This window comes from Sinohyriopsis cumingii, chromosome 17 (genome assembly GCF_028554795.1).
Source record: "Sinohyriopsis cumingii isolate HCF-2022 chromosome 17, ASM2855479v2, whole genome shotgun sequence".
Classification (NCBI taxonomy): Eukaryota; Metazoa; Mollusca; class Bivalvia; order Unionida; family Unionidae; genus Sinohyriopsis; species Sinohyriopsis cumingii.
The window spans coordinates 109,903,280-109,930,340 of NC_142977.1; the positions used below are offsets into that span (position 1 = coordinate 109,903,280).

General features: G+C 35.0%; 1 protein-coding gene across 1 annotated transcript in view; it reads left to right on the forward strand.

Moving 5' to 3' along the window:
- The window catches only part of LOC149779658 (BRCA1-associated RING domain protein 1-like), a 46,506-nt gene that overhangs the window by 7,947 nt on the left and 11,498 nt on the right, over positions 1-27,061 (forward strand). The window contains exons 3-9 of the mRNA XM_089940474.1: positions 761-906; positions 8,113-9,125; positions 13,200-13,280; positions 16,701-16,873; positions 22,897-22,999; positions 23,932-24,061; positions 26,405-26,506. Of these exons, the coding sequence (XP_089796600.1) occupies positions 761-906; positions 8,113-9,125; positions 13,200-13,280; positions 16,701-16,873; positions 22,897-22,999; positions 23,932-24,061; positions 26,405-26,506 (1,748 nt within the window). The remainder of the gene's footprint in view (positions 1-760; positions 907-8,112; positions 9,126-13,199; positions 13,281-16,700; positions 16,874-22,896; positions 23,000-23,931; positions 24,062-26,404; positions 26,507-27,061) is intronic.

Sequence of the window (27,061 nt, forward strand, 5' to 3'; positions counted from 1 at the left end):
TATAATGAAGGGCCTTATAACAGGATCTGTGTTATAATGAATGAATGGCCTTATAACAGGAACTGTGTTATAATGAAGGGCCTTATAACAGGAACTGTTATAATGAATGGCCTTATAACAGGAACTGTTTTATAATGAATGGCCTTATAACAGGAACTGTGTTATAATGAATGGCCGTATAACAGGAACTGTGTTATAATGAAGCACCTTATAACAGGAACTGTTATAATGAATGGCCTTATAACAGGAACTGTGTTATAATGAAGCACCTTATAACAGGAACTGTGTTATAATGAATGACCTTATAACAGGAACTGTGTTATAATGAAGTACCTTATAACAGGAACTGTGTTATAATGAAGGGCCATATAACAGGAACTGTTATATTGAAGGGCCTTAAAACTGGAATGGTGTTATCATGAAGGGCCTTATATCAGGAACTGTGTTATATTGAAGTGCCTTATAACAGGAATGGTGTTATAATGAAGCACCTTATAACAGGAACTGTGTTGTAATGAAGGGCCTTATAACAGGAACTGTGTTATAATGAATGACCTTATAACAGGAAGTGTGTTATAATGAAGGGCCTTGTAGTGTGGGACTGCTGTATCTTAATTTTCTGTCCCTTTTCTACCAAGTCCCTAATCTATTTTCTAGAAATATGGGTTGTCTTCCTTAAATGCAGAGAAAAATGCAAATGTTTTGCAAAATCTGTTTAGCCTGCTTCTTTCTTTTACATGTTGTCTTTTTTGTGTGACAGTGCCTGTCTGGAGAAGTACATTGGGGCATGCTGTCCAGTATGTGACTTGCCTGGACATGCTAAAGATGCTGAGGTGGATCGACAGTTGTTTAACTTGGTCACTCTCTGCAAGAGACTGCGGGCTATTCTTAACAGTGGAGGAAATGGTAATCCATCAGTCCTGATTGTAAGATGCCAATCCCAATTCTAAAGCTGCAGTCCAAATCATAAAGTTCTACAAGCCTATTCTGTATGTCACAAATTTTCTTGCAGATTAATTACTTTGGAATTAAAACTAGATTAAAAATGGAGCTTATCATTAGGCAAATCTAGGTCACCTTAAATTTTTCTCATTTACCATTCAGAATTAAATTTAGTTATATGACCTTTATTTTAACTTCACTAGTTTACCCTTAAATCTTGAACCCAGTGTTGCTTAAATTGTGCCATTTTGGCGGGGGCATCAGTGTCCTACAGACACGTTTCTTGTTTGATTCTATTGTTCCTTGTTGAATTTCAGTCACATCACATTGTAGCTACACCTGTTCTATTATGAACTAGTGATGTGTGAATTCAGGAATTTCTTTGGTTCAATATTTTATGATGTCACAATGGATCATGTGGTTCATACATAACTTGTACTGTTCTGATGTGCTCAAAGTTGAAACATCTATAAAACATTATTTTCCTTACAATGAAATAAAGAATAGAAGAGTAATATGTAGAAGTTAATTTTAATAATTTACTCACACTTAAAACGGACGAACTCGCTTGCTGTGCTCACATTGTGCATTAGATTATCCTGTGTTCTCGTGAATTGCAGGGCTCGAAATTAGCAGTAGTCAGATAGCCAGAGGCAGGCAAATTTCCCGTCAGACTAGTAACTTTCGTAATGTTAATAGTCCGATGGGCTAGTAAGTTTCGGTTATCAATAGTCAGCATTTGTTTACGCCATTCCCTATTAAAGACTTGACTTAGCAGATGTTCTGTAGGATCAAAGCAGTGGCCATTGTAAACACAGTCATAAAATATTAGCATGAGAAGATGAAGTCAATTTCTGCCTTGGAAAGGTGCATTTCTATAACAAGAATCAGTCCGATTTTGTGCATTTCACTTAACAGCGCAAATTATGGTCCAGTCATAAACAACGGAAATTTGGTAATTGATCCTAATTAATCTGATAACGAATTAAATTAAAAAATTATGTGGTATCACACTTTGTTCACTCAACCACAGTAATAATCTGCAAAGCAGTATACCACACAAAAGAACACAGCAAAAACTATTCAAAGAAATTAGTTTGCACTTTTTTTTTTTTAAGGTTCTTTTTTTGTGCTCGTTACCCATACTCTCCAACAGTCACAAACATATTTTACATTTCCATTGAAATAATTATAAGAATTAAATAATTTATTAAGATTATGTTCCTGACACATCCTTTCCATACAACTACTTTTTCTATGATGATAAGAATAGTTTTTATATTTTTCCCGGGTGCCCTGAGTGGTCGAGTGGTCTAAAGCGCTCTCCGTTACAGATCACTGCCATCTCACCTCTGCCTGCATGGGTTCAAGTCTCGGGTTCTGCCAATGTGGGTATGTGAGAAAGCTTGCCAGTAGCTTCTCGTGGGTTGGTGGTTCTTTCCGGGGTTTTTCCCAGGTTCTTCCTCCACCATTAATACTGGCTGCCATGTTTAGCCTATTGCATGCTGAAAAATTGCGTTAAACCCTACAACAACAACATACAATATATTTTTCCCTTACAAGAATGAACAAATAATTGAATACACGTGGAGATATCCAAGCAGAATGCCATACATTTGTTGGGAATTAAAATCTCTGAGCATGGGCATCTTAGAATTTTAGAATTTTCCGCCTTATTATTAATTTCAACAATACATTAAGGTTCGATTAATTTGGAACAATTACCAAACTTACAACTTATGATACTGTAATTGGAGCTGTTAAATACAACACACCAAGTGTCAGATGGCTTCGCTTGATAGGAACACACTTTTTCCAAGCTGAAACTAACACTATCTTCTGATGCTAATATTTTATAGCAGTGTTTACAATAGCCACTGCTTTGATCATGCAGAACATGTACTGAAGTTAAGTCTTTGTTAGGGAGAGTCCATTTAATTGTGGGAGGGGGCAAAGACACGTGTTTTGAAACATGTTTCTTGCTCTGACTTTCTTATATAAAGGACACTGTGCCATTCCTTTTCTTGCTTTAAATAATTTGCGTCAACTATACTATAACATCTCGTATTTCAAAACAAGGCACAATTCCCTCCTTATAAGACAGGCAAAATGTGGCATTTGATAGAAGGTGTTCAGCCACTGGAAAAAAAAGGGCAAAAGTTGAATGAAAATGATGAGGAATAATTCTTATGATAGGGAAAAGTATAATGGAAAGTTTCAGAAGAAATGGACAAAATACAGGGAATGGCTGAATTATGACGAGGAAAGGAACGTTATGTGGTGCAACTGGAGTATGCAATTCGCAAAAGCAAACAGAAAACATCCAGTTTTGTTGGGGGTTGTTCGAACTTTAAAATTGAATCGGTAAACGTACATGAAAGCCGTGTGACAAAGATTTGGCAGGACTAGTAAATTTCTCGATATACTAGTCCTTCTGGCTACAAAGAAATTTGTGTTAAATTCGAGCCCTGGAATTGGTAAACATAATTGCAATACAAAACTGTTCTCTGCCTAAATCATAAAGTCTAAATATTGTGAATTCGTTTTTTTCATGTGTATTAGTTGTTGTTTGATGAAAAATTTCATTTTTACTTAAATTTGTTTACTGGTGAAAGAATTCTGTTGTTTCCACAGAAAGACCATTGTTCATTAGCATTTAAATTTGTTATTTGGTAGCAACCATAAAATCTATGAAAACTTGTACCGCATGCAAATAATGTATCCACAACAACATAGAGTTCAATCATCTGCACTTTCTCCCAAAGAAATTAAAGTCACATCTCTTTGCCTCAAGCCATAGGTCGTTTAGAGTAAAAATACGTTTCACTTAAATAGGTGCTCATTCAGATTCGTAGGAAAAATTGTTTAACGAGAAAATAATGCATAATTTGGTTTGCTGCAGACAAAAAATTCCATGTAAAGTACATGAAATTCTTCCTTGTAACAGCATGAAATTGTCATAATCCCTTCTAGGATGAAATAATGATTGAAAATGTTGGTAAAGGATCAATTTATCTTACAATCTTCTTGCCCAGCATACTATTTTGCTTTCATGTGTTAAAAATTAAGTATTAGAAAGTATTTCATTCGGTGTCCAGAAAGAAAGAAAATTCAAGTCCAGCCAACAGTATGAATTCTGGTGACTTTTGGCTACCCATGAAGGCAAACAGCAAGATAATGGCACTTTATTTGTACAGTAATGAATAACAAAATGAAGGCAGACAAAACAGGGTGGAGTCCAATTATAACTGCTCATGGTTAAATCTGTAATCGTTTTTTTTTTACTAGTTCGGGAGTAATTATTTTGTATCTTGTCCAAGAATAATCATTTATAGCTAGTCCATGAGTAATCATTTCCAACTAGTCTAAAAGTAATTATTTCTAGCTAATCCAGGAGTAATTATTTCTAGCTAATCCAGGAAGTAATAATTTCTAGCTTGTCCAGGAGTAATCATTTCTAGCTAGTCCAGGAAGTAACCATTTGTAGCTAGTCCAGGAAATAATCATTTCTAGCTTGTCCAGGAGTAATCATTTCTAGCATGTCCAGGAGTAATCATTTACTGCTAGTCCAGGAAGTAATTATACTCGCTAGTCCAAGAGTCAAATCACTGATAAATATTCTTGACAAAACAAATGTAAAAAATTTAAGAGTCTCAGACTCATAATTCAAGGTCATTTGCCTCTGTGTCCTTTGGAAAGTAACTTAGCTCCAGTCTTTTTGACATGATATAGCCAACAATGAAAACCCAACAAACTGGTTCAGATTATGCACTATGGTACCAGACTTACATAAAACAGATCAAAAATTAAATTACAAATAGTTATGTGTTTAAAACTTAATACAAGAGTCATTTTTTGTTAGATTATTTACTATATATATCATCTCTTGTGATACTGACTCCTAGATATGAAACCACTGTGTGACTGGCTAAAGTTTTAGTATTATCCAGAATGGAGTTGTCAAGCATCACTTGTAACAATGACTTTGTTCTTAAACACTTTTTAAATAAATGCGGCTGTAATGTATTATTGATGGAGATTTCCCTCTTCTGACATGGTTCTTGAAGAATTTCATGTATTAGAGATTTCACTCCTGGTTTGTAATAATTGCATTTTAAAAAATTAACTGGGGTATTTTTGGAAAACTGCAAAACAAAAACCATAAAGTAGGACTGAGCCTTTATCATCAAGGTGTTAATCTTGCCATTGAGATGCTTCAAGCAGCTTGGTGACCAAGACCAATTTGGGGTGTATGCAATTATATATCCTTGAGAATGCTTCAAGCAACTTGGTGACCAAGACCAATTTGGGGTGTATGCAATTATATATCCCTAAGAATGCTTCAGGCAGCTTAGTGAAGATGACCAATTTGGAATGTTTGCAATTAAACGCCTTTGAGAATACATCTGGTGGATTTGGGAAGAAGACCAGTTTGGGGGTGTATGCAATTATATATCTTTGAGAATGCTTCAGACGGCTTAATGACCAAGACCAATTTGGGTGTATGCAATTATACATCTTTGAGAATGCTTCATTTGGCTTAGGGGTGAAGACCGATTTGGGGTGTATGCAATTAAACGCCTTTGAGAAAACATTAGGTGGATTAGGGAAGGAGACCAATATGGGGGTGTTTGCAATTAAACACCTTTGAGAATACTTCAGGTGGATTAGGGAAGGATACCAATATGGGGGTGTATGCAATTAAACGCCTTTGAGAATACTTCAGGTGGATTAGGGAAGGAGACCAATATGGGGGTGTATGCAGTTAAACGCCTTTAAGAATGCTTCATTTGGCTTAGTGAAGAAGACCAATTTGGGATGTATGCAATTAAACACATTTGAGAATACATCAGGTGGCTTAGTGAAGAAGACCAATTTGGGATGTATGCAATTAAACACATTTGAGAATACATCAGGTGGCTTAGTTACCAAAACTGAATTGAGGTGTATTGGTATTATACACCATTGAGATGCTTCAGTCAGCTTAGTGAAGAAGGCTAATTTTGGGATATATGCAATTAAACACCATTGAGAATGCATTAGGCGGCTTGGTAGCCAAGACTAATTTTGAGTTGTTGTATGCCTTTGTTTGAGTGAGTAATTTAACAGTAACTTTGGACTAAATGCTTAAGATTAAATTGCTTTTCATAATTTGAAATTTGAATGCATGTATATATAAAAAGTATGCATTTTTGCTCAATTCGTTACCATTAAATATGCAGACATGATGCTTATTTTTGTGTTAGGTAAATTATATAGTCTAAACAAAATGGTCTTTGTTATTTAAAGTCAATGCCAGCAGTCTGATGAATAGTGTAATTATGACAATTTGACTTGAACATTTCAAGTCCAACGAAAAGGATGCCATTCCTCCAATACACCTGCCATATGGTAGATGGTATCATGCCATGACTTTGTCCATCTTTCTGTCTCTCATTTTTGCTTCTGCAAAATAACTTTTGTTCTTAATAACAATCACCAGACTTTGTGGATGGCTTGTACTTTAGGTACGAAACAAGCTTATTGATTTTAAGGTCCAAAGGTAAAAAGGTTTCTTAACAATACATTATTTTATTCTGAACAACATACATGACAAAACTTACGGCAAAGTTTCAGAACTTTCTAGAAATGATCACTGTGTAAAAATGAAGATTTCAGTAAAAATTTATCAAAATTGTATCCATTTTATACCTTGAATTTGGGAAATTACTGAGATTAATCATTTTTAATTTTTATGCATAAATTTGATCTTACGGTATACTCCGATACTTTCGATTTTTATCTTGTAAGTTGACAAATTGATGACATTAGAAATATGATGTAAGATAGATGTTGTACACCTGCCATATTCCCAGTTAGTGTTTGGCATTTTTGAGACTGGAATATTTTTTTTTAAATCCCATGGGATGGGGGCAGTGCATTTGACCCAAATATACTGATATCATCCAGCTACGATTAAGCTGTCTTTTCATGTGTGCCTTTAGAATATGAACAGAAATGGAACTTGACTATTGGGCCCACTATTTCCATATTATTTTCTGGAATGAAAACTTCAAATGCTGTTTTGTGTGGCTCTTAAGTGAAAACAGTTTTTAATATTGTAACATCGATGTGGTATGATTTATATGCAAAATTATTAATGATCATAAATTTCTTTTTAAAAAACTTTAAATCTAATTTCATTTTGTTTTATTTTAAATAAAAACTTTAATATTTTGAATTTGTGGTCAAGTTCTGTTCCCATGAAGTTTCATAGTTATTGGGCCAGAGTGTGCTTGTTACCATAAGATAGAGGGCCAAGGGGGCAAAGCAGTCTGAAGTGCTGACAATTACCGATAACTGACATTTCACTTCTGTCCACATGGATATAGGTCTTGGCCGATGTGAATATGTGAGAAAGCTTGCCAGTAGCTTCCCATAGTGTGGTGATTCTAACCAGTGTTTTCCTCGGTTCTTCCTCCATCAGTTATACTGGCCACCGTGTATGGCATATGATGCGCTGATAAATGCTATTAAACCCATAACAACCATAAGATCCGAGAATTATAATTAAGATCCGAGAATTATAATTAAGATCCGAGAATTATAATAGTTCTCAAATTATAATAAAAAAAATACCAAAACTTCAAAGTAGTACCTTTGACTGTGTGCAGATTAATTTTGAGCTGTTTACGAGTAAAATGAATTAAGATGTAAAATACCAGACCAGCACCATAGTCACTATTTTGATGTAATATATTGATTTGGTTCATTATTTTCCAAAACTGCAATACCAAATTTAAGGAGGAGATACAAGAGATGGCTTGTGTTATGCTATTGTCATTGAAGGAGGTAGATATACTCTGAAACGTTGAAATAAGCAGTAAGCTGTTGGATAAATGCAAAGCACAGATTGTCATTTTTATTTATTTATTTGTTTAATTTTAGGATATCACTGGCAACAGATAAAACATTGACATTTTTCAAAAAGAGCAAGTTAATTATAACATCCCCTGAACATCAATTCATGTTGTGCATACAATGTCTTTTCAGTACCATGTTCAGGAATTGTCTAAACCTTAAGGAAATCATGTTCAAAAAGAGACAGAATTTAAATATAAATTTAATTTTCTTATTTGTGGACTAAACCTAAACCCTACAGCTTGATTGGTTATGATATTTTCTGAACAGGTCCAAAAAATGAAGACAAAACTAAGGGAAAGGGAAGTGGATCTTGCGAAGCAAATGAAACTGTCGAACAGACCCATAGAACTCCATCCAAGAAAAACAAAACTGTCTCTTACTCTAAGCAAGTGGATGACTACCCTCCTAAAAGAAACAAAACTGTCTTCCAAATTGAAGAGCTGAAGAATCCACTTTCAGAAACTAAAGAAGCTGCCTCCTCAGTTCTTAATTCTGGTATTGACCCAGAATCAGTATGTCAAAATAATGATAACTCGGGTTCAAAACTGGCACAAAACAATAAAAAGAGAAAGTCAAGACTCAAGTCTGAAGGGAATACTGAAAAAGAACATTCTTCACTGAGAACAGATGTTCAGACAAGAAATAAGACATCAACTGAAGATCAAGAGTCAAACACTGGGCAGAGGTCAAGGTTAACACCAAGGTCAAAATCTGCCAGTAGTTTGCCTGAGGATCAACGTACTATGACACAGTTTTATGACTATGTGGAGGAAGGTGACCTTTTGACACACATTCCAATGGATGAGGACCAATCGGATGAAACTTTCAATGAAGCAAACAAATGTACAACCAGGGGTAGAAAGGGAAAACAAACCAGTACAGATAAAAGATCTGTTACAAGAAAGAATACTTCTTGGGATCAAGGCTCGTCAAAGTTAAATACAAGGTTGCGGAGGCCAGAGGTAAAACATGACAGCATGAAAGGAGAAGTCTTAGGAAGTGATACTTCCCTGTTGAAAGAAAAAGCAAAGAAAAGTAAATCAGGAAAATCTGCAGATCTTGTGGAGACAGCAGCCATTGTGAGAGAGTCCACTCCTAATAAAAAATCAAAATCTGATTCCTCTTCTCCTGCTGTGCAAAGTAATGCAAGGTCAAAGTCACATACAACTCCAAGGTCAAGGTCAAATCCTAGTTCATCAACTACTTCACCAATAGTTGCAGGGAGTCTTGAAAAGAAAAATTCTAAAGGAGAGACACTTTTGCACATAGCTGCTATTAAGGTAAGCTTCAAACGGAAGATCCTAGTTTTCTTTTTATGAAAAGTTACATATTGTGTTACCCATGATGGTGCATTCCTTTATGTTAAAATCATGACTTTAATACATCTTATAAAGTACTTGAACAGTGGTGTCACTAGCTTGTTCTAAATAGGTGTTGCACCCTGCCCTCCTTGGGGCTGCTGTTATAAAACGATAGGTTTAATCCATTGACTTAAGTCAACATTCATCATGTGCATTTTGGGCATCAAGTAAGGATCAATAACATTTTTTGCAGTGAAACTACTATGTTATGCTTCAGTGGACTGCATAAAAATGAATTGCCCTCAGAAGAGAATGCATAAAATACCCGAAAGGCTACCAGCACCTTGCCCTGACTACCGTATTTACCATAAATATTGTGACACATTAAAGGCTACCAGCACCTTGCCCTGACTACTGTATTTACCATATATATTGGGACAAATTAAAGGCTACCAACACCTTGCCCTGACTACCGTATTTACCATACATATTGTGACACATTTTTAATAAAATATACAAAATCGGTTGACATAGGAAGTTAACTTTAGTTCCTTTTCACCATTATTCACGGGAATTTTAAAATTAAATTGAAACAATGGAACAATTTTTAAAGTGACACAGTACAGTGCTTCATGCATGGACATCAATGACCCAGCATTGCCCAGAAGATTTGGAGAAAATAAAATCATTTGATGAATTCGTGAAGGCCAGAAGAGAAGATGATTTTGCAGACAGTATGATCATGGGTGATATTCCAGTGTACTTTAATCTCATTCCCGGACGGACTGTCAATAAGATGGGGTTTAAGCATGTGAGATTTAGAACGACTGGTGCAGATTATTAAAAAATCTGACTTTAGTTCTTGCAGTTTCAGCTTCAAGTGATATGTTTCCTCCAATGATAATTTTTCAAGGCACGAAAAAATGACAAAATATTCGTGCACTGAAGAAATGAATTGCACATGTGCAGGAAAAGGGTTGGGTTTGTGAAATGATGCTGCGGTAGATTCAAAAGCTTTATCTCAAATACAGAGTTTTATATTTTATAAAATAAAATTTCAGTTGGGAGTGCATTTTCCAGAATGTAATTTTTGAATGATTTAAAAGGTGTCCCAAAACTTACAACTCCAAAAAAAACTGATGAGTCCCAAAACATACAGTGCAAAACAAAAATTACTTAAAAATTAATTTTTGGTGTCCCAGCAAATACAGTCTCAACATATATGGTAAATACGGTAGTAATCTCAGGATAATACTATATCATTTTGCTTAGAACTGGTATTAGTACGTTTGTAGATGTCCATGATGGCATGCTTTGCAATATATGTCACTATGTGTTACAGGACTACACGTGATCCATTACTATACACATCACTATACATGTGATCCATTACAAGACACATGACTATACATGTTATCCATTACAAGACACATGACTATACATGTGATCCACGAATATACATGTGATCCATTATGATACACGTGTGGGTATGTGAGAAAGCTTGCAAGTAGCTTCTTGTGGGTCGGTGGTTCTTTCCGAGGTTTTCCTGTGTTCTTCCTCCACCATTAATACTGGCCGCCATGTATAGCCAATCGTGTGCTGAAAAATGGTGTTAAACCCTACAACAACAACAACAACAACTAAACACATGACTATATATGTGATCCATTACTTGACACATGACTGTACATGTCATCCATTACTATACATGTGATCCATTACTAAACACATGAGGGGCCCCGAGTGGTCTAAAGCGCTCTCTGTTACTAATCACTGCCATCTCACCTCTGTCTGTGGCGGTTCAAGTCTCGGATTCAGTCAATGTGGGTATGTGAGAAAGCTTGCCAGTAGCTTCTCGTGGGTCAGTGGTTCTTTCCGGGTTTTCCCGGATTCTTCCTCCACCATTAATACTGGCCGCCATGTATAGCCTATCGTGTGCTGAAAAATGGCGTTAAACCCAACAACAACAACTAAACACATGACTATACATGTCATCCATTACTTTACACATGACTATGCATGTCATCCATTACTATACATGTGATCCATTACTTTACACATGACTATACATGTGATCCATTACTTTACACATGACCATACATGTGATCCATTACTTTACACATGACTATACATGTGATCCATTACTTTACACATGACTATACATGTGATCCATTACTACACATGTCATCTATTACCATACACATGAGGGGCCCTGAGTGGCCGAATGGTCTAAAGCGCTCACTATTACGGATCACTGCCATCTCATCTCTGTCTGTGTGGTTTGAGTCTTGGGTTCGGCCTATGTGGGTATGTGAGAAAGCTTGCCAGTAGCTTCTTGTGGGTCGGTGGTTCTTTCCGGAGTTTTTCCTGGGTTCTTCCTCCACCATTAATACTGGCCGCCATGTATAGCCTATCTTGTGCTGAAAAATGGCGTTAAACCCCACAACAACAACAACAACCATACACATGACTATACATGTGATCTATTACCATACACATGGCTACACATGTGATCCATTACTATTCATGTGATCTATTACCATACACATGGCTATACATGTGATCCATTACTATTCATGTGATCTGTTACCATACACATGGCTATACATGTGATCCATTACTATACATGTGATCTGTTACCAGACACATGGCTATACATGTGATCCATTACTATTCATGTGATCTGTTACCATACACATGGCTATACATGTGATCCATTACTATTCATGTGATCTGTTACCATACACATGGCTATACATGTGATCCATTACTATTCATGTGATCTGTTACCATACACATGGCTATACATGTGATCCATTACTATACATGTGATCTGTTACCATACACATGGCTATACATGTGATCCATTACTATTCATGTGATCTATTACCATACACATGGCTATACATGTGATCCATTACTATTCATGTGATCTGTTACCATACACATGGCTATACATGTGATCCATGACATGCTTTGCAATTAATGATCTCCTTAACCAGCTCTGCATTTACATGGAGAGCTTGAATCTTTGTCCAAGATTCCTCTGAACTTTTAATTCCATAGTAGATATTTGAACAGTTAGGTTATGTGGGAGGTCCGAGTGCATCTGCTATATAAAACCTGGAATTCACTGAAATCACACGCTGTCTCAAATCAATAGATATTTGAACTTCTCATTCATGATAGTTGACACATATTTTGTATTGTAAATATGGCCATTTCTTTCATTGCTTGGTCATGTGGTTCAAAGATCTTGTGGATTGAAATGTCCCAATGATAATTTGATTGTGTTTGAAATTGGTCAACATGACTAAGTGATGCTGAATCAACCTCAGAATCTATTCATAAATACTTGTTTTCAGCTCAGATGTTGCATACAAAACTTACAAACTCTGTTTTGTTATTTTTGAGATGATACATTTTTGGCTTACAGATTTCAGACAGGTAGGGGTCGCTACAATGTCACAGCCAATTGGGGTTCAATACAAGGTCACATGCAGATAGAGATCAGTACATGGTCACATAATTTTGCTAATCCCAGGGTAAAGCAGGGTAACCCTAACCCTAACCTCCATGGTCTTAGTTTCAGTGAATTCCATGTTTTCTATAGACAATGTGCTCTGATCTTCCACCCCAACATTCCTAAGAATGGGTCATAACAGCTGGAGGAAAAATAGACTGCTAGGAGTCATAGAAAAAAGGGTACATAATTTTAGCTGAATGAACTTTGTTTTTTGCAGATTACATTAAGATTAAGGTAAAAATGAAATCAAATTTTAAAAGTTGTATTAAAGAAAGTTTTCATTTTCAGTTGTAGTTTTTGCTAGCAGAATTAAAAAATTTATTTAAAAATTGTTATATGTGTATAGATAGATAGAAAGATATATATATATATATATATATATATATATATATATATATATATATATATATATATATATATATCCATTTGTCACCTAGTGGTAACTTTAAAGCAAAATAATGTCACTGTCTGCACACACAACTGTATAGAATTCAACTGCAACGTATATTTTTTTTCAACTCGTGTAGAATGATGTGCAGCGAGTATCAGAACTTCTTCAAGAAGGAGCCAACCCCAATACCAGAGACAATGCAGGCTGGACTCCATTGGTATGATGCCCTTAATTGTTTATGTAAAATAATAAAATAAACTAGAGACAAACAGTCATACATATAATTATATTGTTATAAAGGATATACAATATATCAATGTAAATTATACAATTTTATATAGTGCATTAGCATTAAGTCCATTAGGATACAGAGTATCTGACTTATGAATCCAATAAGTTTCTTTTATGAGTCTATTCATGTCACCATGCACAATAACTATTGGCATGAAAGAAAAATCAAGTAGAGAGTGATTATTGGTGTTAAAGTGTGTTGAAACATTAGAGGAAAACTGAGGATCTCTATAATTTTTTTATATGAAAGCGATGATTATTCATTCTCTTAGAAACTTGTTGTAGTGTTTGTCCAACATGTTGCATGCTACATTTTTTACAGGTTATTAAATAAATCACATCAGTTGATATGCAGTTAGTGTTATCGCATAGAGAAAATACCTCTTTTTTTGTATTAGCTTTACTGAAAGAAATACTTTCTCTTATGTTTGCACATTGAGAACACCGGTGTCTGTTATGTGTAGATGACGAAAATTGTCCTTTTTATTTTATGTCTGTTTAGTTCTAATTAGAGAATCTTGCTATTGGGTTTTCTTATAATATTGTATTATTAGATTATATATCTGACTTTAAAGACTTCAAAAGTGGGTCCTGTATGGAGAGAGGCTGATAAATCAAATAACTATTATTATTATGAATCAAGATGATTATGTTAAAGAAGTTGAACGTCAATTAAATGATGAAAAATACTACAAACATATTGACAAACACCCGTCAGTAGAAATTAAATCAAATATTTCAACATGCATTAATGAGATTGCTAAAAAAAAAAAAAATCCATAATTGAGGAATTTGATACATTCCCTCTTAACATACGTACACATCAATTCTACATATTACCCAAAACTCATAAAAATCCTGACCATAATTTACCTTTAAATTATCCTGGACGACCAATTATATCAGATTATAATTCATATACTGAAAACCTATCCAAATTTATTGACAGTGTTTTACAACCTTTAATGAAATCACTTCCTTCATACATTAAAGATACCACTGATTTCATTAAAAAGTTGAAGTCTATTCCACAGCTATCTGATAACTCAATCCTTGTATCATTAGATGTAACATCACTATATACCAACATTCCGCATGCAGATGGTATTGAAGCATGTAAATATTTTATTGATAACAATCTTAATACACTAACTAGTAAAGATATATGTAAAATAATAAAACTTATCTTGGAAAACAATTATTTTCAATTCAATAATATGGATTACACACAAATAATGGGTACAGCAATGGGTAGTCCCATGGCTTCTTCATACGCTTCCCTTTTCATGGGTAAATTAGAAAAAGATTTTCTTCAAAAACGAAAAGTTTAATCCATCTGTTTGGTTCAGATTTTTAGATGACATTTATGATCGCCTGAATCAAATTCATCCGACAATTAAATTTACTTATACTGCATCTAGTACGCATGTTTCATTTTTAGATGTAAATGTAATAAAAAATATTGATAACACTATCTCTACAAATATTCATATCAAGGAAATTAATATCCACCAATATGTAGAATATTCTTCATGTCATCCCATGTCATGTAAAAACGGTATACAATATAGCCAGGCTAAAAGATACCAACGCATTATTTCAGATGATTGTCAGTTACAAAATTCTTTGAATAAATTACGAACTTATTTCCAAAATAGAAATTATCCTACATACATAATTGATTCTGCACTGAAAAAAGCCCATCTTACTCAACATGAGGCTTTAAACACAGCAGAATGTAAAATAGAGAGAGATGTAATTCCTTTCACAATACAGTATAATCCTTCATTACCTAATATAGGTCGTATAATCAATAAATATTATAGTCTCCTAAATTTATCCAATAAAACTAGCATCAAATCACTTTTCAAAATTAAACCAGTTCTCGCTTATAGAAGACCCAAGAATTTGCAAGATTTTTTAATCAGACATTAGTATTATGGGATTTTCTAAAGAAGTACATTCCAGTGAGTATGACATAGTATTATGGGATTTTCTAAAGGAGTGTATTCCAGTGAGTATGACATATTAGTATTATGGGATTTTCTGAAGGAGTGCATTCCAGTGAGTATGACATTAGTATTATGGGATTTTCTGAAGGAGTGCATTCCAGTATGACATTAGTATTATGGGATTTTCTAAAGGAGTGCATTCCAGTGCGTATGGCATCTTAGTATTATGGGATTTTCTAAAGGAGTGCATTCCATCGATTATGACATGGTAATTTCATGAGATTTTAAAGAAATTTACTTACAAATGAGACTAATTAGTTCTTGTGTGGGCCCTGACATAATCACACCATATTGTCCTTCTTATGATCAGCTGTTCAAGTAAGATGTCGGCCAGTTCATTATTTCACAGGAACTAAGTAACACTTGCTAAGGTGGCGCTATACAGTTTCACATTTTGCATAGGTCAAGATTTTAAAGAGAAAGAATTTCCCTGGCTATTTAAAAAAGACCTTGTATATCTTAGGTATAATTAAAAGAACCTTTAATTCCCTTTATTTTGATGTATGATTGATGGGTGTACTATGGGTTATAGAGTATACGGCTTGACCTTACTTCAAATGTGAACCTTTCAAAAAAGTGCTAGCTCTACTTGGTCATTTCCACTTCCTGAACTTCAGAGGTAAATTGTAAAAAAAAAAGAGCTGATAACTTTTTTTACATTTTACATATTTGGTAATTCATTAATTGCACTTTCAGAAGCTGGTATTGTCTAGTCTGGCAAAATTAATTTTCCCTATTTTAATAGCTGCTGTGTATCGTGTACTGTAGACTAATTCAGGCTGATTTTTTAACACAAGGGAGCAGTCATTTTAGTTAGCAGTGTGCTTAAATCATGTAAAATTTCCAAAAGTACAATATCCAAAGAAATATCATCCACATTACATTACTGTAGCATATAGGTATGCCAACATTCTTTCCACTGTGCATGTTTTAAATGCAAACTACTTCACCTTACATACGTCACTCTCTCTAAAGTATATATTAATTGGTGAGCGCCCCCTAAATGTTTGTAAGCCAGTTCATTTAGGTGACAGGGATGCTACATGTTTGTTATCTGTATTACTTCACTTCATTTCCAAATACAGATCATAAAGGGAGGTGCTGCTTGGAAGAACTGGGTCTCATCAGGGGTATGCACAGGTAAGAGCAGTGTCCTTTAACAAAATGTCATCGTTATTGGACATGGGACTTCTGGTCTTTGAGAGCCCAGTTTTGTTTTATCTTAAAGACAATTTAGAACTCGATATCAACTATTTTCCCATTGTATTTACAATAGCTGCAGACACAAGGGTATTAATAACATGATGTGTTACCCTGTTGGCTTTCAATTTCAGCATGAAGCTTGTAACCATGGTTACACAGAGGTTGCTAGGTTACTGCTGGATAATGGTGCCCTGATTAACGTTCCAGGGATGGACAATGAATCTCCACTTCATGATGCTGTCACCAATAGTCGATTAGACTGTGTGAGACTACTTGTCTCAAGGGGTGCATCTCTCACTGTAAGGTAAGTCCCTTATGAGATAGTGGATAGAACAAAACAGTTTGTAAAATTTATATCAAGCCCTTCACAAAAATTTAATGGGGGGTGGGGGTATTGGTTATTAGTTTTTACGTTGTCGAAGTCCCTTTAAGTGTTCTAAATTAAGTGCAGGATAATTTTAATAAGACTTGAAAACATGAGCTGAATACAGATTTTTACTGTCATATTTTAATATATATATATATTCAAAGACACTTTTGGTTTGCTTTCATTTTTAGTAACTTTTTTATGCCCATTTGAGAACCCCCACTATGACCAGATTTGCCTTCCCAAACCCCCCCCCCCCCATTCCTGATTAACCCACCCATTTTCCTGATTGACCCCTTCCATTATTTAATTGGGACAGTGCCCAAATTTACCAGATCTTCTATGCAACCCTCTGGAAATTGAAATCCGGTAGTCCAGAGGCTACCAAGATGCTGGGTGTGGACTATTGTTGGTTGAATTCATGTAGCCCAGAGACTACCAAGATGCTGGATGTGGACTATTGTTGGTTGAATTCAGGTGGCCCAGAGGCTACCAAGATGCTGGGCGTGGACTATTGTTGGTTGAATTCAGGTTGCCCAGAGGCTACCAAGATGCTGGGCGTGGACTATTGTTGGTTGAATTCAGGTAGCCCAGAGGCTACCAAGATGCTGGGTGTGGACTATTGTTGGTTGAATTCAGGTAGCCCAGAGGCTACCAAGATGCTGGGTGTGGACTATTATTGGTTGAATTCAGGTATCCCAGAGGCTACCAAGATGCTGGGTGTGGATTATTGTTGGTTGATTTCAGGTAGCCCAGAGGCTACCAAAATGCTGGGTCTGGGTTGTCTTTTGTTTAATTCATGTGGTCCTGTGCTTTGTTATATGATGTCATGATTTAATCTTTATTTTTGTCAAAGCACAGATATAGAAATATTTTGCAAAGGATTAGGATTATTAAGGCTCATAATGAGGCATATCTTGAACCTTAGTTAAGTGTACCTTCTCCAGGCTTCATGGGCTAATGGATATCAGTTGGGTTGCCAGGTTCTTTTCCTGGTAGCCCAGTGATTTTGTTGTACCATATCTGGAAGGTATATCATCTTGAATCTTAGTTAAATGTACCTTCTCCAGGCTTCATGGGCTAATGGATATCAGTTGGGTTGCCAGGTTCTTTTCCTGGTAGCCCAGTGATTTTGTTGTACCATGTCTGGAAGGTATATCATCTTGAATCTTAGTTAAATGTACCTTCTCCGGGCTTCATGAGCTAATGGATATGAGTTGGGTTGCCAGGTTCTTTTCCTGGTAGCCCAGTGATTTTGTTGTACCATGTCTGGAAGGTATATCATTGCATGGTGTGCAGGTGAAATACGGCATTGTGCAGAATTCTTGCTTTACCGTTATAATTAAATTTCCTATCCTGTAGGTATTCTAATGATTATTGCAGTATTCTCAGTAGTAACCATCCACTGAAAGTGTAGCACATTTTTTTCAAGTGTTCTCATTAGTAACCATCCACTGACAGTGTAGCACATTTTTGTCAAGTTTTCTCATTAGTAACCATCCACACTGACACAATGTACCTTATTCTTGTCAGCTGTATCAATTTCCACCTTGTGAGACAGAAGTATTTAGACATCAAATGCTTGAAGAATACGAGGACATATCACTGAAGAAAATCTTGAACTTTCTATGGGAATGCAGTTTATTAAGCAAACTTTCATAATGTTTAAGGGTTTTACCTGTATATATATATATATATATATATATATATATATATATATATACACACACCTTGTATGAATTTTTTTCAATCCATGTTTTAGATGTAATTCTTTTCACCGTATTTCACATTTTTGAAATTTGTATGCAATTCATTGTTAGATTTTTCAGGTTAAACTTCTTGTTGGCAGTACATATCCACTTTTGTGCTGATATACTATAAAACACACAAACACATGCGCTGCCAGCTTAAGAAATCTTCATGTGGGCATGGAAAGGAAATCTAACCATAGAAGAATTGATCTTTCCAGCTGATGCTTTCTGAATCCATGGCAGAAATCTTATTTTTTATGTTCAGTTCACAAGTGTTCATTTTTCAACCCACAACATTGTAAAAGAAATGAAAAGTCTGTGTTCGGTTGACTCCAGATATTTTGTATACCAGTGACCTCTGTTGAGTTGCATCATGTACACACAAGTTGAGACTCTAAGAAATTGTCAGTTGCACAGAATGTCAGAGACATAAGTTTGAAAAAAACTTGGAAGATGTTTAAATGTTGGCAATTTACGTGCACAAGAATTTTACAAGTTGGATCTAGTGAAGGTTGTCACAACGTTTTAGGACTAATATGACTGAAATGGGGACATTACAAATTTTAATGGCTCATGAGCCCCAGTCAGCAGTGACAACAGCCTAAATACATGAACAACTCAAATTAAAATGTATAACAATTTAATAAATATTAATAATAAATACACTACTCCAAACATTTCTGGATATATATCTTACAACTACAATCCATGCATAAACTACACATTAATTAACAAATGCCTTCTTATGAGAATTAATATCCTAATGAGAGAGAGTCTCCTTCCAGTGAGTAGTCCCTCATACTCATTTTTATCAATTCTCCCTTTTCTTTTCCCGTGCCACTCCTTATACTATTCTCCTCCTCCTGCACCCTTCCTTTGATACTTCTTGCGCTCCACTACTCCTTGTACTATCTTTGTACTTCCTCCTTCCCTCCTTAAGAGCTTAGTGCCATCTCACTTGCATCCTGGGAGCTTTGTGTGGAAAATATAAGGGACATCTAGTTCACCCTATGCTTCTTTTGTAATCTTCCACTCTCTCATCTGACAAATGGCGAACACTCTTCCAGCAACTTCTTACACACTCTAACATCTCTCATACATGCCTTGCTCTGGATAAAAATAATATTACTTAATGAAGTTTTGTAACATGCATACACACTTTCTAAATGTTACATTTCAACACAGCAATCGACCATTTTTACAATAATAGTTCACACTGCCTGTTTCCTACGAATAATAGAATGATACGTAGAAATACATAAATGCGTAAAAAATAATTCTTATTCTACATGCTGATAAATACAAATACCATCCCAACTGAATTTCTGATAGATTCAACTATACACTGTAATGTAATCTTCTCTAATAATTCTATGATATGTTCCAGGTCCTAATACACTAGCTATACGTTACAATACACTAGCTAACAAATTCCTATTTATTCAGCTGAAATATTGAAACAGTCCTGACTACCTACGAACTTGTATTCTTATAAAGTGCATTTGCACATATTATGGTTGGAGATGATCTATAATCTCCTTTTAGGGGCCCTGAGTGGCCGATTGGTCTAAAGCCCCGAGTGGTCTAAAGCACTCTCTGTTACAGGTCATTGCCATCTCACCTCTGTCTGCGTGGGTTCGAGTCTAGGCTTCGGCCGATGTGGGTATGTGAGAAAGCTTGCCAGTCACTTCTCGTGGGTCAGTGGTTCTTCCTGGTGTTTTCTCGGGTTTTTCCTCCACCATTTATACTGGCCGCCATGCATAGCCTATTGTGTGCTGAAAAATGGCATTAAACCCCACAACAACAACAACATAATCTCCTTTTATTGTCTACATTCCCCTCATGTTGGAAAGTTGTACCTCTGTTTCCAATGCAAATAATAGTAACTGTAGTAACAGTTTTTTATATATGACTCGTACAAAAGAAATGTAATTTTATACAATATGTAAATGATATACAATATGTAAATCATATACAATATGTAAATCATACACAATATGCAAATCATATACAATATGTAAATCATATACAATATGTAAATCATCATACAATATGTAAATCATATACACTATGCAAATGATATACAATATGTAAATCATTATACAATATGTAAATCATTTAAAAAATGATTTGTTTAAATATTCATCATCTGGGGGAAAGATTTTTGAAGCCCATTGTGTACTTGATATAATTGTAAACTGTTTTCACTGACCTTCTATTCTGAAAGAAAAATAGGCAAGTGTATCCATTTTCCTCCAGTATCCATTTTTCTCAAGTATCCATTTTCCTCAAGTATCCGTTTTCCTTAAGAATCCATTTTCCTCAGTATCCATTTTCCTCCAGTATCCATTTTCCTCAAGTATCCATTTTCCTCCAGGATTAAGATAATACTCGTGTAAGTTCATAATTTTTCTTTGATGCAGTTGTTCTTCGTTAATGTTGAATATGTTTATAATTTCCCGAGTGTGTTCCCAAAACCTATAAATAGGGGTGAAATTTGCCATTCTAATAGTTGTGGTTCTCATGGACTACAGTAAAGGTCTCGAGAACAAGCAAACAAAACAAAGGTCTTTCTCTCTATTGTCATCTCAACTGATAATTTCAGGCATTAATAGCAAGGTAGACTAGTTACTACTGACACATTAATGACTATAATGCTACTCTAAAGTTGTTTCAGTGTTTAATATCCCTCATTATAGCAGACAAAAGTTCAAATAGATTTAGCTGATGACACTGTCACTGTGTTGTCATCAACACAGCCATCTGCTATCTATTGGAAATTAGCATTCCGATTGGCATTATCGAATTTCCTACTCAATTACATGCATTAATTTGAAATCACAAATTTCCATCCATTTTGTTTTGGTTATGTCATTTAGATATCACAATAATATACCTGGCACTTTGTTGCTACAAAATGATACACATTGTCGTATTCAGCATATGTGACACATTGTTGAAATCTGGTTCCAGACGGGCACTCAAAACAACAAACTATGTCTCAGCCAACACAGGCAACACACTATTAACACCTGGTTCCAGATCTGGTTCCGAACCTTGATTGGATGCAAAAATCATTATCTCTTAGGTACTTCATATGAACAGATTTTGAGAACTATTAACTTATTCTTCTGTGCATGATAAGTTTGTGAAATTGGGATTGTTTGAATTAGACATTATGCAAATTATGATAAATTGAACATTTATGCAGATTTTCACATGCAATTTACCACCGATATGATTGTTGTCATTTCAACATACTTTATCGAATATCTGTTATGCTTATCATTCTGCATATTTGCAAATATTACATTTCACAATTCTGTGCCTTCAGTTTTGTGAGGAAACACATATAAGCCTGGAAGTAATATAATAAACTGTGCTGACTATTTATTTGTTTTGTTTTGTGCTATTATAATCTAAATAAGAGCTATTGTGGTGAACACACCCTTTCTTGAAATTGCAATACACTGGAGAGATCTAATAACTGAAAAAGGTGTGAGTGTCCATCTATTCCATTTTATTTGGCCTTGACCTTTGACACGTTACAATATTTCCTGTCTGTAGAAGCTTCCTATTTCTTTTCCAGTCCAATTCCTCTTTTTCTTTATTTTTTGAGTCTCTTGCACGGAGTGGTCCTTTCCCCATGAATATGTTTTTATAATTCTATATCCTCAATTCCTCTCAGGAGGTCAGGAGCCAGTGATTAATTTCACACAGGTACTGGCTAGATGTTTCATTGGCCCTTTGTCTATCTGAGACATTAGCTCCTCGTACTGGTACATTTTTAAATTCCTCTAATTCGATTGGCCAGTTTGATATTTCAGTTTGCACAAACCCCTTTTCACATGTATCTGTGAACACAGAAATCTGGCTACCGTAGCAACTAGCAGACTCCCATCTCGTTATTGAATAAACACACATACCACCATCCACTGTGGGTCTCACAAAGCCTTCAGTAAACTGTCATAAAGCTTATGTAACCCTTAGCAAGCAAGAAAGTTGAAATCACAGGCGTGATGATGAGAAAAGTCTGACTTTCCTCACAGAGGTGAAGTTATTTATATGGGGGTGGGGGCACAAGGGTGTGTATAATGTTTGAGAAAAAAGTTGGGAAAGTGGCTTTGATTTAGAATTCTTTTTTCAGTTTGTTACTGAAACATTGAGCATATAACCTTTTCTTTATGTAACAACTTTTCTCCATTACAGAACTCTTCAAGGCTTCACACCCATGGACCTTGCCAGGACAGCAGAGATGAGAGAAGCACTGAAAGCAGAATTAGATACAACTGTGACCAGTGTAAGCCCAGAGGTAAAACTTCTTAATAGACTCAGTATTCACTTGACAGAAGTGTTTATCATCCATGCTCCACAAGAATACAAAAGAAAAAAACTGCATAAGCCATGCTGACATAGGTATGATCAGATTTGTGTGCATTAATGTTAGAGATGTGCCTTTCTAAGTTCAGTTAAAGAGTTTTATGTCAGAAAGTGATAAGAATATTTATTCCTGACATTCAGAACCAAAACATAGATGAAATATTGTGATGTCTGTAAATAATGATGAATCATTATGCCTGAATTATACAGTAGTTTACATTATAATGGATTATTATCTCTTTTATACTGCAATTTACATAGCAAGCAATTGTTATACCTCTGTTTTACTGCAATTTACATAGCAAGGAATTGTTATACCTCAGTTTTGCAGTAATTTATGTAGCAAGCAATTTTTATACCTCTAATACAGTAATTTACATCGCAAGGAATTGTTATACCTCAATAATACAGTAATTTACATAGCAAGGAATTGTTATACCTCAATAATACAGTAATTTACATAGCAAGGAATTGTTATACCTCAATAATACAGTAATTTACATAGCAAGGAATTGTTATACCTCAGTTTTGCAGTAATTTATGTAGCAAGCAATTTTTATACCTCTGTAATACAGTAATTTACTTAGCAATGAATTGTTATACCTCTGTTATACTGCAATTTACATAGCAAGCAATTTTTATGCCTCTGTAATACAGTAATTTATATAGCAAGCAATTTTTATACCTCTGTAATACAGTAATTTACATAGCAAGGAATTGTTATACCTCAGTTTTGCAGTAATTTATGTAGCAATCAATTTTTATACCTTTGCTAGACAATAATGTAAATAGCTATGAATCATTGTACCTCATTTATATAGTAGTTGACCTAAACTGAATAAAAAGCTGGCATTTCACTTGCAGACCATTGATCCATTGGAGTACCAACTGCCTTGTTTTCTGGGTACAAGTCTTTCCAGAGAACAGCGAATCACCATGCAGAAGTGTGCAGCTATTCTGCAAGCAAAGGTTACAGAGGAATTCACACCAGAAGGTAATACATTTTGTGAAATCAGTTCAAGTAAGAATTGTATGCACCATATTTCCATTATTTATTCATTTGTTACAAATTTTGTTACAAAAACTTTCTTTGAAAAATCTTTGCTAGCTTCTTATGAAACTAATGTCTAATTAATTATTATTCAAAGACTTTTTTTTATCAGATAACAGGTATTTTGTAATGCTGTAAATATATTTAATTTTGTGGAAATCAATTAAAAATAGGAATTTTTTTGTTGATACTTAAATCGATTGGGATATGGCTGTTCCTATTGGTGGATCATTGCTAAATTTATTGTTCTTAACAATCACAAAATGCACTACATTCAGTACAAATATAAAAAATATAGTCAATTCACTAGATTAGATAACCATTATAATTATTCACCTAAACGATACATAAAGTGGCATGAAGTGATGGATCCATGCTGAGATTCATTTCAATACCATGTAGCAAACATACATACAGTAAAATTTGATTAGTATGGATGATAGTTATTTTGAATTTTATTCATTCGACATTTACAGGGTGTAACTTGGGATAAGATTTTTTTCACCCTTGCCATTTTCAGTAGAGGAAAGACAGTAGTATTTATATCTGATGATCCACCGGTGCCCATGCATGTTTGGCCAGGTTAAGTTTGGTTTCTGCTTAGGCCATTAAGTCTGGTTTAAGTTCAGTTAGGCCATATTATGTTTGGTTCTGCTTAGAAAGGCCATGTTAAGTTGGGTTCTGCTTAGAAAGGCCATGTTAAGTTGGGTTTCTGCTCAGTTAAGCCATGTTAAATATGGTTTCTGTTCAGTTAGACCCAGTTAAGTTTGGTTTCTCTTCAGTTAGACCTAGTTAAGTTTGGTTTCTGTTCAGTTAGACCCAGTTAAGTTTGGTTTCTGTTCAGTTAGACCCAGTTAAGTTTGGTTTCTGTTCAGTTAGACCCAGTTATGTTTGGGTTCAATTAGACCCAGTTAAATTTGGTTTCTGTTCAGTTAGACCTGGTTAAGTTTGGTTTCTGTTTAGTTAGATCCAGTTAAGTTTGGTTTCTGCTTAGTATGTCCATGCTAAATTTATTCTTTGTACAGTGCCCATCTCAACAAAAAATTGCTACAAACACTGTATCAATGATAATGATACAATGGGGAAACAATGTATCAGTTAAAATGATACAGTGGGCAAACACAGTGTATCATTGGTAATGATACAATGGGCAAACACAATGTATCAGTGATAATGATACAGTGGGCAAACACACTGTATCATTGGTAATGATACAATGGGCAAACACAATGTATCAGTGATAATGATACAGTGGGCAAACACTGTATCATTGGTAATGATACAATGGGCAAACACAATGTATCATTGGTAATGATACAGTGGGCAAACACACTGTATCATTGGTAATGATACAATGGGCAAACACACTGTATCAGTGATAATGATACAATGGGCAAACACAATGTATCAGTGATAATGATACAGTGGGCAAACACACTGTATCATTGGTAATGATACAATGGGCAAACACAATGTATCATTGGTAATGATACAGTGGGCAAACACACTGTATCATTGGTAATGATACAATGGGCAAACACAATGTATCAGTGATAATGATACAATGGGCAAACAATGTATCAGTGATAATGATACAGTGGGCAAACATGAAACTTGTACTCTTATCTTATGATTAAAAGTTTAACTTACAGAAATTGGATATATATCAATTTAACATACTTTCAATAGAAAAACTTATATTGGCTTGCATCAAAATGAAACACATCAAATATGAAAATAATTGATATGGCTTGTTTGAAATCAAGCAGGGTGGGGGAGAAATACTTTGTAGGCCTAGCTTTCAATGGATTCAAGGGGGTGGGGGAGAAATACTTTGTAGGCCTAGCTTTCAATGGATTCAAGGGGGTGGGGGAGAAATACTTTGTAGGCCTAGCTTTCAAAGGATTCAAGAGATTTTAACCGCATATGATATAGAGCTTAATAATTTAAAAAATGACTATTCATGTTTTGCACATTATTTATGCTGCCATTATAATAATGATGAGGACTTGTTACAAATGTAAATCTATTCTGTTCTGTTATGTCACATCACACCATGAATTTCATTTCTACTTAGGGACTTGGATTGAAACCAAATGTTTGGCATTATCCTATACTGTTATAACACTTAGGTAAAATTGAATGTAACTGACAAAATTTAAGAGTTATGGCTCCACACACAAAACACTTGCAGAGAAATCTTGATGATGTGAATATTCAGCTCGGTCTTTAATGAACAAGGGTTTAAGAGGTCAGTAGATAAGAGTTCTTTTTTGTGCATTTCAGTGACCCACCTGGTGATTGGCTGTAACCAGAACGGAACCTGCCCACGGACTATTAAGTATCTGCATGCAGTTCTCACGGGGAAGTGGATTGTCAGTTTTGATTGTAATAATATTTTTTTAGCATTATTAATTTTTAACTAAATAGGCTGCAATAGATTTTTAAAAATTGCTTTCAGTTTTACAACAATGAATCTAAATGTAACAATGCCAGGAAACCGCAAACAAACATTTTTTTTTAGCCCATAGAGGTACAGGTGTATATAGATGAGTTCTGGCATAAAGAAGTGTTTTGAACGGATCCCACTTTGTGAGCTGATTGTATGTAACTTTGCAGTTTAAAAGTATTTTTCATGTGATATTGTTGATAAAACATTTTTTAAAACCCATCTAGTATTTGTATCCCGCTCCCCCAGTATGTTGGGAAATATATCTATTATGACATCTCTATGTAAATATTTTCATTATGAGGGCACTAACCTCAAACCATTCAAGGCGTTTCAGCCAAACTTGACATACATGTCAAGCAAGATGCCTTTTGATATTTATAATTTTCCACATTAAATATTTTATATTTTACCTCGGCAACAAAGTGTAAACAAAACAACTGCAACCTTTGTCCATAATTGAGGGTACTGTTTTGGCCTATTGGACTATTGTC